At 37.9% G+C, this 15,995-nt stretch overlaps 1 protein-coding gene across 1 annotated transcript; it reads right to left on the bottom strand.

Annotated features, from left to right (window-relative positions):
- Window positions 1–897: 897 nt before the first annotated feature.
- On the bottom strand, window positions 898–14,841 carry LOC141919831 (prostatic acid phosphatase-like). Its single transcript, XM_074816234.1, has 10 exons — window positions 14,728–14,841; window positions 13,296–13,391; window positions 10,669–10,755; window positions 9,902–10,054; window positions 7,626–7,724; window positions 6,410–6,505; window positions 3,835–3,967; window positions 2,502–2,584; window positions 1,514–1,620; window positions 898–1,054 (listed from the first exon to the last, which is right to left on the bottom strand). The coding sequence occupies exons 1-10, from the start codon at window positions 14,839–14,841 to the stop codon at window positions 898–900; spliced, it is 1,125 nt and encodes a 374-aa protein (XP_074672335.1).
- Between the last annotated feature and the right edge of the window lie 1,154 nt (window positions 14,842–15,995).

The following is a 15,995-nucleotide window of genomic DNA, read 5'->3' as shown; positions in this document are numbered from 1 at the left end:
ATTAATTAATTTTGGTTAAACTATCTCCAATCTGTTCATGGATTCAAGACATTTAACAGGAAATTATTTGCAACCAGGTGAGTTGGTTTGCTTGCATTCTTCTAAACTCTGACATTTCAAATTCTTCTTGAGATCAGTGATTCAGAAAGCCATATGGGATTTTTTAACATTAGCTACAACATTTGATCATCAGAAAAGTGGAAACACTTTTGAATACTGGGGCCTGTTTGCTTTTTATCTCCCTTAAGGAATATAGAGCTAGATACAAGAGAGACAATGTACTTCTCTGCCTTCCTGTTCCCTCCTTCTGCAAATGTAAGTATCATCAGTGGTCAAAATGGAAAGTTAGACATCCTAATATGGAGATACAGACAACCTACTAGGGAATGTGTTAGTGTGCCAATGTGTGTCTGTATATGCTTGACATTCTGGTAAGTGCCAGTCTGGTATACTGGTCAATATTCATCTGTTTTGAGCTCTGAATGTCTCCTGAAATCAAAGGAATGTGTAATGTTGTTAATCAGCTTGGACAAGTACTCTACAGTTAGAGAAGATAAGATGAATTGTTATAATTCAGTGCATTTGTATCTGCTTCCTCAGTAACTGATGGTCTTTTTGACTGTATTAAATTAAAAAAAAAAAAAAAAGAAAAATAGTACCCTAAATTCTAATCAGCCTTGATTCCATTTCACCAGAAGTTGGGCTGGAATAGATAAATGTATCAATGCAGTAGAAATCATGGCCATGGGTACAATTCTGTCTTACTGGATCTGCGTATTTTTCATTTCAAACCAGACACCTATGAAAATGATTGTTATTTCAAATGAGCTCTTGGCAGATGTAATCCTGACTTTTGGGTACATGTGCCCAGAGCACTTAACTTACCTTTTCTATGTCCTACATCCTACATTCTCTTGTCCAATAGTGTACTAGTACCGGGGAGACCAACTGAGTAAATCTCTCCAGCGGACAGCGAAATTTGCAGCCAGGGAGAATGAGGGGGTGAGGATCTCTCAAAGAATTATTCCGATAGTACATTTCTATGGTGTATTGCCTGTTTCAAAATACAGAAGGTTTAAAATAAAGTTAGGTACGCAGAACCACACTGCCTTTCCATGTTGTAGTGATTGTACTCTGGGACAAACTTTTAGCCAGCTTATTTGTGTGGCTATTGATGTATCATCAGTACTCCGAAGAGATCTTTTTAAACAATAGATGGTCACACCAATTTTCATGTAGTTTGTCTTCTCGGTAGAGAGTCAAGGAGATAAAAAGAATAGAGCAAAACCTCTCATAACTGTAATGAATCAATATATAGAGGGTTTTCAGGCTGCAGTGCTGTGATTCTGCTACTGACAGCTGCTAAATTGAGTCCAATTATAATAATTAAAATCAATCTGTAATCTTTTCCCATGTAGTGAACCTTGTGTATCCAGTTTAATTAGTCTGGTGTATCAGTAAACTGCTTTTTTAGAAAAAGTATATGTTAACAGTACAACTTGCAGATACTTGCCCATTTTTTTCCTGGTAAAGTTCAAAAAAATGACAGGCACTGTAAGGAGGCAATTTCCCATTGAAGACATTGAGTGCCATCTGTAAGGCAACAATGGTGGCTGCATGCTGTAAATAGAAGAAACCTTTAATTAAAGGCTTATTGAAAATGATTGCATGTACCTATTATTTAACAGTATGTCCAGCACATTATCTGTCTACTTAATATTGCTTGTGTGGCCTCATTAATACTTGCACTCTGCCCTCTCCAACACTGAGCAAATACTGTCCTTTGATGGTTGCATAAACAGAAATGCTCTATGTATAATGTATACATATATGTAAATATGTAAGAGGTCTTAGTCACAGTTGTTATCAAAGTCAATAGGAGCTGTTAAAACTTTTAAAAAGAACTTGTGGTCTTGCATGTTAAGTAAACAGTATTTAAGATGAAATCAGTAAGATCTTTGGCTGATTTAAACTTGCTAGGTCATAATCTAACTACAGTTTAGAAATAGGAGCTTTTTACCAAGAACAATCCAAAAATTTCATTCTCCAATGACAGTGTTTTCACATTCTAAACAAAAATATGAAGTCACAATTGAGTAACTGCCTTCATAAGACCTTCTAAAATAACTATCTTTAACCTCATTTTCCTTTTATTTTTTTTTTCCCTTTGCATCTGAAAAAAATGCAGGAAGCAGGAGGTTTGTTTTAAATTATCTGTGTGATAGAGGTTCAGTAAAACATGAGGCATGGTTTTGTCAGTTCTCTGCTCAATCAAAAGAATATTACAATGAAACAAGCCATGACATCAGGTGGAAAATGGAATGCTGCAGGTTTCAAAGTAGTATCTGTTCATTAAAGAATGAAAATAATCCATTGATATTTAAGGTTAACTGAATAGAAAATGCTTGTAGCTTTATTTCATGAATGAAGTAAAGTTTCATGGCTTTCACTGCATTTAATAACTTCAGAAAGGGAGTGTAAAAGAAACAGAAAGGACTCACCGCAGAATACATAACCATTTTTTGCTGGTGTGAAGGCTTTCTAGCATCTGAGATATGTTTTAGAATAGTTTTTAAAAGAATACCTGAAAGAGAATGGGGAAGCAATGACAATGAAAGGAATGCTTGTGTTAACATCTGTATCACTTGTTGCTGTTTTAACATAATCTGTCTTTAAATGCACCAGATTTATTCAACTGACTTTATAGGAAATTTGTGCCAAGTGCCCTGGCTAATTATGGTACTATCTTTTATATGAACAGTGAGCCTATCTTACTTCTGTGTAAAATGTTTTTGGGATCCGTGATAGTCGCAAGAGCTTCAAACAGTGCATTTGTGCCAGCAGAACAGTGCAAGAAGAGCACGGTCATGAGTACTACCCTCTTTTGTGTGTGACTCCATTGACTTCCTGATTTCCAGAGAAAAATAAAGAGCGTATTGTTTGGACTCCAGGCTCTCTTAAATTATGTGGTTGTATTTCATTAATGTTAACTGCTGAAAAGTTGTAGGACAAACTATATGAATTAAATCAATGGCTGTTCTAGTATGCTAGCATAAGGTTGGAATCTCGACAAATTAAAATCCTAAAACGAGAACTGTACATGTTAGCAGAATTAGACACATGTGTTGTCTTCAGCTACTGGCACATTTTTTAATAGCAATTGTTAATAAAGCAAGAGCAGAGGTTTGAACTTTCTCCTGAGTTTTGTAAGTTGGAGCTCCAAAACAGCAAACAAATTAACCCATGCTTATATGTGATTTGTCCTTGTTGCTCACAGACCCTGACTATACAGTGTCCATATATAATAAAAACAAGGCCCAAAAGCTGACAGTGGATGAATGGAGAAGAATGAATGATTAAAAAGGTATAAGCTAATTTTAAATTTCAGCTCCTATTTGCTGAGCAGAATAAAGTTTAGAAGCAGTTTAACAATCTCATTTTAGTACTCTTGGTAATGGAATATGAAGACAGGCAACAAAGTTACCATCCTATAGATTATTACAAATAATATTTTGTTAGGTAAGTTAAACATGGTGGCTTACATTAAATTCAGACTTGATTCAGTTCAGCGAGAATCTGTATATTACTTTGGATTTCTTATACAGTGTAATCAAAATTATACCTCCTTTATAACGTTGGATTAGGATATTCGTGATTCATATCCTCACCATTTCTTTTCTCATTAATCAAAATCTCTCAGTGCTGATCACTAATATCCACATCATGGCATCTTTCATAGTTCTACTATGGAATCAGTAACAATGTTTTTTATATATATTATATATTCTTTCCCATTCTACTCTTGGTTTTAAATGGGGTAAGGATTTGGCTTACCTCCCTGCAAACGTGATTTTTGTATTTGTTTGTGGAACCCAAATTCCGCCTGCAATAACAATTCTGAGAGCTTTATCAGCTTGGTCCTGACACCGTGAGTAGCCCAAACAGGTAGAGTGTAATTGTTAATATCCTACAGTGAAGAAAGAAAACATGGTGATTTTCTTACTGATTCGTACTGCTGTTGTTTGTTCTGGCACAAAATGCTTGTCAGAACAAATTTGAATGTTTCACTCAAGTAGCATTTTCTCTTTATAATAAAATAATGACTATTTTGCATTTAGACAGCTGTAGAATTCCTATTTATAGCATCACACTGCATAAAACAAATTTGAAGGGCAGTGTTCAACAAGAAAAGGAAATATAATACTAAAAATTATGCAAAAAGCAACTGGCATTATTTATGCCAATTGCTAATGCAGTTGTCAGGTGAACAGATTCACTTTATGACTCTTTCAGCCATCTACTAGGATATATCTTGAGATCTTTACTGAAACAAATCTATATAGATGTCAGAATTTTAAAGGCTGGTGGCTCTGAGATGTAAGTGAGATCCAGAGATCAAGTAGGAATATGTACAGCTGTAGTTCAGATGTACCAGAGTGTGAGGTGTATGTATAGGGGTTAGATATAAAGATGGAATCCATACCATATCAGGTCTATTGGATACTGATGCAGTCCTCAAGCTAAAGTGGAATGGATTAGTCTTTCCTTAGGGACACAACCCAAGATACATTAATGGTCACAACTGTGAGAAAGGAAGATACACTCAACATTCCTGGTTTGCACTACCCTGAATTCCTGTTTAAACAAGGTTGGTATCTTTACTTCAGTTCGGTGTAACCTCTGTGAATGTGAGCCATTGCACTGAGCTCACCAGAGGGAGTGTTCTTGTAACAATACGTTCTAAGGAAAATGTCAGCTATTAAAGGACTTGTTTAAACCAATAAAACAATAGAACATGTAAGGTTAAACCAGCTCAGGTCACAGTGTATCACTTTCCCCTTTAACAAATGTGATTTGTATCTTGAGGAAAGAATTGACTAGTTGAGTGCTATTTAAGAGAAGTGCTGTAAGCAAGCAAGCACCTCAGTCTCCAAGTTACATGAAAGTCAGATGACACTTAGACAATAATAACAGATACAGAGAGATGCATGCTACTGTAGTGTCCTGAATTGTGTTTAAAAAAATTATGTGAGAAAGCTGTCTTTTTATGCTTGAAAGCATGAGTGGCTTTTATGGCAGATGTCTTAATTGATACCCTCAGAGTCTTCACTGAGTGGTATGAAAAACCAAAGCTCATCAAATCTAACACTAGAAGGAAAAAACAAGAGATTTTTTCTTCCAGCATTTAGCTAGATCCCTGATGGGTGCTGTCAATTTTGCACATTTCTCTGGTGACACAGGTTTCTCAGTATGATGTAACAACTGAAGTAAAAAGCTGTGGTCCTGAGCTGTCCTGCATTTGTAAAATATAGAAGGATGACCGCACTGAAATTACAGTGAGGTGTCCCAACATGTTAGCATTTCATTTATCTTAAGGCCCTGGCTAGCATTTCATTCAAGGCTGCTTTGACCAAAATTGAACCTTTGCAGAAACTGCAAGACAGAAGGTAAACTCATTAACATCACATACAAGTATTACATGTTACTTGTGAATACACCTTAAAACTGCCTCAATTTTTTAAGGGATATCCCAGTACTAATGACCAATTTATCATTAATATTTGAGTTCAAAAATAATTTTTCGTTGAAGCATTTGTAGCAAATACTGCCTGCAACAATAAATTCTTAATATAAGACTGCAATTTTCACTTCAGCTGAGATAAATGTAGACTTTGAAGTGACATGAAGTGAGGCTTGTTGGTAAATTAAGGGCACTCGGGATTTTTCCAAATCCCAGCCAGAGGTACCAGACTGTGGGACCCAGATTCCCATGACAGTTGGGCACCACAGCATCCCTTTTGGTATAAAATCCATGCTTCTTTGTGATATGCCTGGTTCATTTGCTTAGAACAGGCTCCCAAACTTGCCCAAATAGCCTTTTGTGTCATTCCAATGGCTGGTTAATTCCTGAAAATACTCTTGACCAGTACTATCCATATACAAATAATGATTTCTCTTGCTTATACAATTTGCATAAAATCTTTGTGGAAGGATGCTTACGTTTCTTTGCCAATAACATATTTTACTCATGTCCATCTCTGTGATGGGGTTTGGAGGAGTAACAATACAATTTTATCCAAAGGTATGCCTTTGCCTAATTCTCCATATGCAGTCACTGACAGGATCTTGGATTTGGTAGGCCATTGGTTTGTGTTTCTTATAGTGGTGGACAACCCACAGCAGCCTCACACAGTCATAGTGTCTTTACAGGATTTTCACTTTCAAGTTTTATGTTAGGTGAGGGTTTCTGGGGAAGAAGCTGAAAACAGTCTGAGGTTCAAAAAGGTTTGGAAGCACAGACCTACGTTCTTTTGATGTCTTACAAACAATAGAAATAAGAGCTAAAAACAGTTTTGAAGAAGTGTAAGTATTTCTATTGGACTCTGGAAATTTTCTTTATATTATTTACCTCATACTGTAAAGTGTCAGAGAGCTTCTGAATTCTTTCAGTGTTCAATTTCTTCAATGGGTATCCTGTATGAGTGGCTAAAAACTTCAGAAATGGCTGGAATACAAAAGAGCAAAATTGTATGTTGTACACAGGGCCTTTTTACATCATTCCTGCACACTGCCATAGTAGCACATAGTAATTTTTAGAACGAAGATAGTCTTTGCACTTAAGCAATGAGCCATTGACTAGCGGTAAGAGAATCTGGCCTATTCCTCTAGACAAGGTTGGTGATTGGAGTTCAGATTTGAAATATGGTGGTGGTTTACACTTGATGGGAATGTTCAGAAGGAGGTAGAGGGAACATATACATAAGGAAGTCTGGCAGAAATCCAAAAAGTGCTTAAAGGAAGTGTGATAAACAGAATTATTCTGATGTGGGTACTGAGCAGAAAGGATATATGATGTAAATTTGGTAAAACTGGAAATTATGATTCACTTGCATGTAGAACTCAGATGCAGAGCCAGAAGCAGATGGCTGAGGTCAGCTGCTAAAGATTATAGAAGAACAGGTGAGTTTGATAGTGTCATTTTGAATAAACCTGTGAAGAAGAAGGTTGCAATACAATAGACAAGTGATTGCGTACTCATGGCAAAGATTTTGATGGTGGAGAAAGAAAGGAAAGGATACCTTACAGAGGCAAGAATGAAACGTAAGTGAGCACCTGAGTGAAGACTTTGAGTGTGAGACATGAACAGGTACCTGAGGGAAGCACTGAGGCTATTGTGGAAAATCTGGGAAATTGAGTTGTGAAGTATTTTGTGGTGGAAGAGGAATCTGAACTAGCAGAGAGTTATATCAACAGATGCATCAGAGAAGTTGCTTTACATGGGAGTAAACAGAAAGAGGTATTGGAGTGATTTCAGAGGTATTGGCACTGATTTGATCTGAGTTTTTGTTTTGTTTGCTCTCCTAGAAGGTAGGTGCGGTGGTTTTTTGCAAGGTAGTCAATAACTTATCTTTTCTGTGACTTGCAGTTTTCAACTGATGGGAATAGCCCAGTCCAGCTGGCTCTATAATGTTGCAATTGCTTTTTGGGTATGTTGTCTACACCCACTGTGAAGATTAGAGATGTAGAAGAAGCATATTGACTGCCTCTTTTTAAACCTACCTGTTAGATAATGTTGACAGAAGTAGTACATTTTAATTAGATTTCCAGAACTGAAAATACTTTACCCTGTACTGCTTGAGCTGCTTTTGGAAATCCCTTGTTGCAAAGGTTTCTTTCAGAAGCTCATTGTATTTTGGGCAGTGTGAGAAAGGTAAGTATAGCAACTGAAAAGAAAATTGCAAAACATTAATTAGGCAAGGTGTTTCTTGTTCTGCAATTCAACATATCCTTGCAGGATTGTTGTTCTGATTGGCTGCACTAGTTAGGACAAGCTGAAAAATAATTTGAGAATGTAGTTTTCAAGGATATTCATCTTCAGGACTGTAAGTCATACTGATGACTACTTACAAAATAATCTTTAAACGTTCAGAGGCGTAATAGGTTCCATAGTTCAAAGTTAAAGGATTCATTTACACAAGCTGAAATTTACCCCTTGACAGAAGACTAACACAAGCCCTCCCAAACTGCTTTGTGCTTGGCTTCCCCGGGGGATGATTTCACTCATTGTGCTCAGTCTTTCTTTAAACACACCGTCACCTTTTTGCAGCAAATTACCAAGCAGCAGCTGGACTGCAACAGGAGTCTTTGTGCATACTCAGCTGTATTAAGTGGGCTTACCACAGCTCCATTTAGTTCAGCTAAGTCATAGAAACTTATGAAGTTTCTCTAACTCAGTTTTGTCTTTCATTAATTCAAGACATATGAAGGTTAAAGGTTACATGGGAGTGGGATAACTTCAGAATTTGTTATTAATTTATCTAAGCTAAATTGAGTTTATTCTTGTTTGAAGTTTTTTCTGTTAAATTTTAAACAAAAGTTTAAATAAAATTTGACACTGAGATATTCTTAGTGGTTTTCTCTGATGTGCTTTCTGTACTCTTTCCAGTAATAAAACTCTAGCTATATAGTCCCACAGGTAAAAGAACTTTAAAAAGAACTTGAGGGTACTGAAGGGGTAATTAGCTTGGAAAGCTTCACAGCAGTTCCTCTGTCTTTTTAGAAACACAATCTGTCTATTTCAGAAGGTAGGAAAGTATTTCTGAATTATAACCATAGGTTCATGAACAGGCATGACTTTACCAATTAATGATGGATGCTTGTTTTGGGTAGTAGGATACATGTGGTCTCAAGCTTACCCTGTATATGTAGTAAACATGAATAGAGTTAAAACACAAATAGTTGAAAAAGTATGAAAAATGCATATGTTTCATGATTTGTTTGAATAAACTTACTTGCTTCCCTAAATGTGAATGATGTGCACTACTTGCTTGCTGAGTTTGACAGTGGTGTTGATACTAGCCAGGTATTCTTGACTGTTTACTGTGGTACCACCATCTGTGACAGTGTCAGAAGCAGCTCTTGACTCTACACCAGGCTGCGTGCATGAACTGGAAGACATGTGTCTCCATATCCTCCATCTTCATGCTCTTATCACCCCAAGGTGGCAACCATTGCTCCATGACTCTATTTAACCTTATTCCTCTATTCCTAGACTGTGTTAACTAGACTTGTAAGCCCACACAATTTATCTTGCATCACATGTGCAAACCTCCTCCCCCAAACTGGGACTCATACTGTACACTCCTGATCCTTCCTAGCGTTTTACCATAGCTTTTTGACAAATGGGAAACTCCAGCTCCACTCAGCTGCCCAGCTTTCCCCTCTAGGGCAAGTATATTCAGGCTACAGAGCTGCTATCCACACAATTCCTTACAGCTCCAAGGTGAGGACCTGGGGAACAGAGATGAATAAATACTTTGCGCTATGGACTCATGCTCTTAAAGTTCTGAGTCCTCCTTCCTTTTCCCTTTTACTTTTTCCACCAACCCTCAAAGTTCATGCACTGACCTTCAAAGTGTATGAAAACAGTCCTGTGAATCAATTCTCACTCTAATGAAAATCCCAGAATAATTGTTTTGTCTTTTCCATTGGCTGTGGACTAAAAAGCTGTTGAAGCACTACTGAGAATAGGTATGCTGCCTCTTCTCACACAAAGAAAGTAATTTTTATTATAAGTTTAGGATCAATCTACTTCTATAGTGTTTTACTCACATTATAGTTTAATTCTTTTTCTCTGTACTTGGTAGGACTTTTGTTTTTCTTGTTTGTTAACTCCAGGTTTCTGTTATGTAAGTCCATTCCTGTGGAAACTCCTGACAATATTTTTATTCAGCTTATTAGGCCTTTCTGCACAATGTTTGTAACTTAATATATTGAAATATATATGGTAAAGGCAATGAAAATTGCCTTTACCATGCCCTTTATCCTGACCCCTTCATCTCATATCCTAGGTATTTTACACATGATTCAGGGAAAGCAAATGCCCTTAGTTTCTACTCACATTATCATGTGACAGTGGCACTGTGTGAACTGGAATTGGCTGCCAAAGAATTCTGGGGTTCCAAATCTGGCCCTGTGTTGGCGGGTACAGCCCAGCAAGACTTGCTTGAGCACTCATAAGTGTGTGGTCACAGTCAGTGCTTTGAACGTAAATCTGAAGCAAGAAAAAAAAATAAAAATTGTAAGGTCATTTTTCCTGATAGTTTTTTTTTTCTCTTGGTAGGAAAGAAGGGGATTGGTACTGTGCTGGAGGAGATGACATTAGAGTGGGATGAAGAAGGACCATAAGAAAGAAGGAGGAGGGAGAAAGAGTGAAGATGGAATAGGGCCTTGGAATAAAATTTTGGTGCCATATAGTAGCAGTTCCTTTAGGAGTCCTAGTGAAAAGCATAAGACTGACTCCATTTGACCATCTAGGCATTGGGACATCATGTATGCACTGAACAGCTGGACCCTAAATGAAACCTAAGCTGTATCATCTGCACCCCATATGGAAGTGTGGAATTGGAGATACCTGACAAAGATACCCTGCCATAAAACAGTGAGGAATCTGAACCTGATATACAGCCTAAAAACCTTTCACATCATTTTCAGTTAACCATCAGCCTGAATAAAAGTTGACCCACAGTTTCAGGGATACTTTGAAATAACATTGACTTCAGTGGGTATTAAGTTATCTCCAATCATGCCAGGTTCAGACTCTCATGCATTCAGGTAGTCCCATTAACATCCATGAAAAACATCCTCCCTCCCAGATCCAGTACTTGCCTCACACTGCTTGTATACAACACTCAGGAAATAAGAGTATCTCCTCCGCATATACTGGCCAAGCTCATACTGTTGCTGTATGCCAAGCTGTAGAAGTAACAGAACATTGTAAGAGGCTCAAGAAGTGTGCTATGTATTCATTCCTACAAATAAAAAATGAGATAATATTTCATATTGTTTTGATAAAGGTCTTTTTCCTTTCTAAAGTGAAGGAGGAAAGAAAACAGGAGAAAAACCAGTAAAGGTGCTGTGTTTGCAGTATTGGTTAATATTAGATATGTCTTCCTGACAGATGCAGTTTTGCATTTTGTTCTACAGAAAGGTATGCATATGTTTATCCAAGCTAGTAAGACCGGCTGAGGGGCAGCGTGACTTAAAGCGGATATAAAGGTGTCCCAACACTGTCTGTCTAGTTTCTGCTCTGTTGCTGGCTCACAGCTGAGTAACTGGGAGTGTAGACAGAGCAACCACCTGTCCATGAAGACGTATCCAGGATATGAATCCCATAGAGTATCACCAGTTATTCTGCATGGAGGCTACAAATTTTAGCTTGAGCAAGATCTTATTTTTCAGGAAGACAGAAAATCTTGAATACAAGACTTCAGGTATTTTGCTGTAATGATTGATTGTTATCAACAGTCTGAAACATTTGATTCTTGATTCTTGCCTGACTATGTCCCCAGCTTTCAGCCACTGGATCTTGTTATGCTGTTGAATGACACGTTCTTTACCACCACATATCTTATTCCCAGTAAGATTATAAGCAATAAGATGGAATCAAGTCACTTACTTAATCTCTGTGTTAAACTAATAGATTACAATTCTCTACTCCTACAGCAAAATGGGTGTTCCAGTCTCAGCATTTTAGTAGCTCTTTGCTGAATATTTTCTGACTTACCAACATAATTTTGTAAACACATAACATGAGAATCACATGCAATGTCCCTGTAATGGTCTCAACATTGTTATCTTTTTACTCGTACCTGGTGTTTCCTGGCCTAAATTGAAATATATTCAACTTTTCTCACATAATCATTACTCTGCACTGGGATCTTAAATACAGTGATTACTCATTGCTTCCTAAAGTCCTTTTCTAAGTCATAGGATCATAGGATAATTTAGGTTGAAAAGGACCTCAAGGAAGTCTCTAGTCCAACCTCTTGTTCAGAGCAGAGTCAGCTCTGAGGTCAGACCAAGTTATTCAGGACTTTACCCAGAGTTCCAGTCATGGCCCACAGTGTGCGTATGTGATCACCTCTTTCTGTTGCTGGAATTGTGCATCCAGTTTCCTAGGGTATATGCTTGACCTAGGCTTCTGCCCTGATTTGCCTAATATATGCGTTGTTAAATCCTGACACCTGGGTCTTGAAGCCTTCCATGCCCTGGAGCAAGCTGGCATGTAGTGCTGAACTTGCACAGTGTGTATGTGGAGTGACTGAGTCACAGCTGAGTTCAGGCATAGGAAGCTGGTCTATTACTCCTGTTTCTTCAAGGGAAGTGACTTGAGAGGAAACAGGCCTGACCTTGCATTGGAGCAGTTTGGCCTCCTAAGGATGGTGAGGAAGAGGAACCCCTCAGGCAGTTTGTTCTATTCTGATTTTGGTGGAGACCTGGCAAGTGACTAACTCCCCTAGGAGAGAGAAGCATGTGCATTGTGCTGGACCCACTGAACATAAGGTGCATGAGTGAACTTATTCTACAGCAGCCTAAGAGAGACACACACCCCACAGTCTGCCTACACATGCACCATAGCCTTTTATCCTGGACATCCCAACTTTTGGCACATCTAAACTACTTCAGTGAGGCTGCCTGGTTCCCAGAATCCTGGGAAAGTAGCTAGCGGATTTTTCCATCCTAACCACATATCTTGGGGAGGGGAAAAAGGAATGAATCACAGACACAGTGGGTACTATGGTGGGAGCAGAGCAGAAGTAGGGTTAAAACCACTTAGTGCCCACATATTCCCTTACAGCCTGATAGTACAGTTCACCCTTGGCTCCATTCACAAGAGGAGGCAGCTAATACAAATTACAGTTAATGCAGAGACATGGTTTCTGCAGTTGGATTCTGCAAGTTGCCTTAGCTGCTGCTAGTTACTACCATCAGCTGATACTAGAGTGCAAGCTCAGCTCTGCTGTATTCTACCAATGTCTGCACTGAAATTGCTGAGCTTTAAATCAACTTTCCCAGGCACAGCATGAGAGAAGTTTCTGCTGGTAGTGATCTTAGTAGTTCATGAGTTAGGAAGTACTCCTACTCAGCAGAGATTGAGGGTGGTCTGTGAGCACTTCACCACCTTATGCTACTGATTGTTAAAGCTTCATGTTTGGTCTCGGGTGAACTGTGGCAGTCACCAGTGTCTGGCTCCTCCCAGAAGACCCTAGTCTGCACTCAAACAGCTCAACATACACTGCTATTGGACCAGAATGGGCTGATTCAGTGTCATTTAAAAACAGTGACTGCTGGTAGCTGTAGCTTCCTGGTAAGTTCTTTGGCTGTCCTTTTAGAGATCTGTATATGGTGACTTAATATGGGCTTTCTTCAAGTGAAAACAAAGTTCCCAAAACCAGATATCAACAGACCATATTCCAGTATCTCAGTATATTGGCCCAGGCAAGCAAACGCACCTTGGTAAGTTGTCCATATCCATGCTGCCTTGCAACGTCTTTGTGCTGGTCAGTTGGAAAAAACTCCTGTGGGGTATGATCACCATGGCGAAATACCTGATAAAATAGATGGAATTCCCTTCATATTATTGGGATTTTTGTGATAGATATAATTAGTGCAGTCGTAAGGAATATTCAATGACAATAAGTACGGTATCTGACAGATGCTAAATATATTCATGGTGGTTTTCTTGGGTCTAGATAGCTACAGTACCTCTTTGATTTATTTAGACAAATGTAACTCTTCTTTTTTTCCTGGCATTTGAAAAATAATTAGTTTAAACAAATTTTTGCAAGTTATAAAAACTATAAAATATCTTAATATATTTTAAAGAGGTTTTATATATTTTAGGTGGTATAGACCACAACATTAAATAAACAGCAAACAGAAGCATGTCAGCAATTTTCCAGAACTATTAGAATGTTAATATTTTGGTAGGACTAACTAGGAATTCAGAAGGGAAAAACCCAAACTACTGCTCTAGATACAGTTTCTGTGGCTGACTGCTGTGAAGCACACTTTCTTGGCAGAAATTAGCCTTAAAGAGCCATGTGTTGACTTCTTCCATCACAAGAGGTTATAAAAGTGTCATCTAATCTCTAAATACAGACTAAACTGCTACTCTGAAATAACTGAACCTGTTCTGGAATTTCAATTCAGATAAAAGATATATATATAAAGATACATCAAGATTTTTCATTCCTGCAATGAATTCTCTCCTTGTCCAGCACAATTTCTGTAAATATGTGTCATAGAATTCTAAAATTTTACCACCAGATTTTTTTTATTTCTTAATCCAAGTAGGCAGAAATAAAATCAAAAACTGGAGCACAAAAAGTATATAAGTGATTTACAGGCATGTGTGATGTTCAGAACAAGATTCAGGCTTCCTGCAAACAAACGGCATGTCATAATCACTGCAAATAGCATTAGTTTCACAGCACTGGTTCTGTGTTGCTTATTTAATGCCATTGTACACTTGTTTGGGTTTCACACAATGAAATTTGTTTTGCATGTTAATCTCTTGAAACCACTGGAAAAGTGGAAACTCTTCCATGGTAAAGAGGGTTTTTGCACAGTTGATATATAGCTATGAAATCCTCTTTTATGATTTAAAAAAGAATCCTGTGTGATTCCTCTCTTAGTGCTATAAAAAAAATTCTTTGCCAGTCCAGAAAGTTAAGTTCATCTAGGACTGTGCAAAAGAGACAGAATTATAAAATCTTATTTAAATTGGAGGATTTTTTTGTACAATGCAATAGTGAATTTTGAATATGCAGAAAATGCTTAAATCTTCAAAAAGTGCCCCCTCCCCCCTACTTTGGAGTACAAGAAGAGCAGTAAGTGAGAGGTTTTGAAGAAATTCCATTTGCCTATGAACTATCTACTTACTATGGACACAAACTTCAGTTTTCTCTTAGCTGTCGTTTGGTGAAGAAAGATGCAGAAAAGGCAGAACATGAAACACAGACTCCAAATTCCACACAGCAGCTGCCTTGCTCTCATCCTGAGGGTAGCTTTCAGCTCTTTTGCATGCCAAGGGCCATGTCTGGATGTGGTGATAGAGTAGATATGTGGCTGAGAGGGGAGGAGTCAGTTGTACTCAGTGAAGTCTGAAAGTAGGCTGTAAGCTTGCCTCCTCGTCCCTTTTTCCCCTCATTGGGTTAGTGCTTTTCAGGGGGTTCATGAAATGAAAAGCGTATTTTGCACTTTTACTCAATTTCTGTGTCCCATGTATAAAATGAAGTGGAATCTCTGAGCCCCCTAATTCCTGCTGCTGGCACTCGCAAGGCAAGTGAATGTGAAGAACTACAAGTTGCCCTCTATTCTTTAAGCTAGAATTTAGTATGGGTCAGTCAGCCTTCCCAAAACTGAAAATGCTGCAGATCTGCCGTCTCTTGCTGTATGCAAAAAAGCTAGTAAACCATCCTCACTCCTAGTGCTCACACAGCCTTCTCTGAACACTTCATACTAGAACGTTCGGAGTGGTGCTGACAATTGTTCTTTTTCAAAGGATATCTGGATTTTTCCCTGGATTTGGCTGTGGTCTGTAGGAGGAATAAACAGCAGAAGCTTTTGTTGTACAGGAGCAGAGATAAGCCTAAACTCACTGAAAAAAAAGGATACATGAATGAACTTTTCATCTCTACAGTAGATTGACTATGTCTCTAGAGGCAAAGCATGTGCCACTGTTTTCTAGAACTATTGCCCAGAATTTCATACAGTTAGGTAAATTTTTTATTTTCAAATTTCTCTTGCTGAAACCACTGTCATTGTTACAGCATGAATAAATCAATAGTTGTCTCTGTAATTTCCCCAGCATATTTTAAATAAAGCAAAAATCTAGCTCAGAGGCAGTGTTGCAAGAGACAAGATTGATTTTACAAGCTTATTGGTCTATGTTCAGTCATATTCATGTGTTAATGAAAGCCCTGTTAATATGTAAAAATTAAGGGTGATTTCATAATGATCAAAAGTTCTCTATATGTAAGAATTTAAGAGAAATTACTGAAAAAGCATCATGTTACTACTCAAAAAGATTATATAATCTCAAGCTAGTTTAAGGCACAAATAACAAAACTTTCCTTTGTAATTATTAGATATAAGCTTGTCTAGAGGGAACAGTTGTCTTTCCTGAAGTAACAATGCCATATCCTTCA

This window comes from Strix aluco, chromosome 1 (genome assembly GCF_031877795.1).
Source record: "Strix aluco isolate bStrAlu1 chromosome 1, bStrAlu1.hap1, whole genome shotgun sequence".
NCBI classification, from domain to species: Eukaryota; Metazoa; Chordata; class Aves; order Strigiformes; family Strigidae; genus Strix; species Strix aluco.
This window is presented reverse-complemented; position numbering and strand designations above follow the sequence as displayed.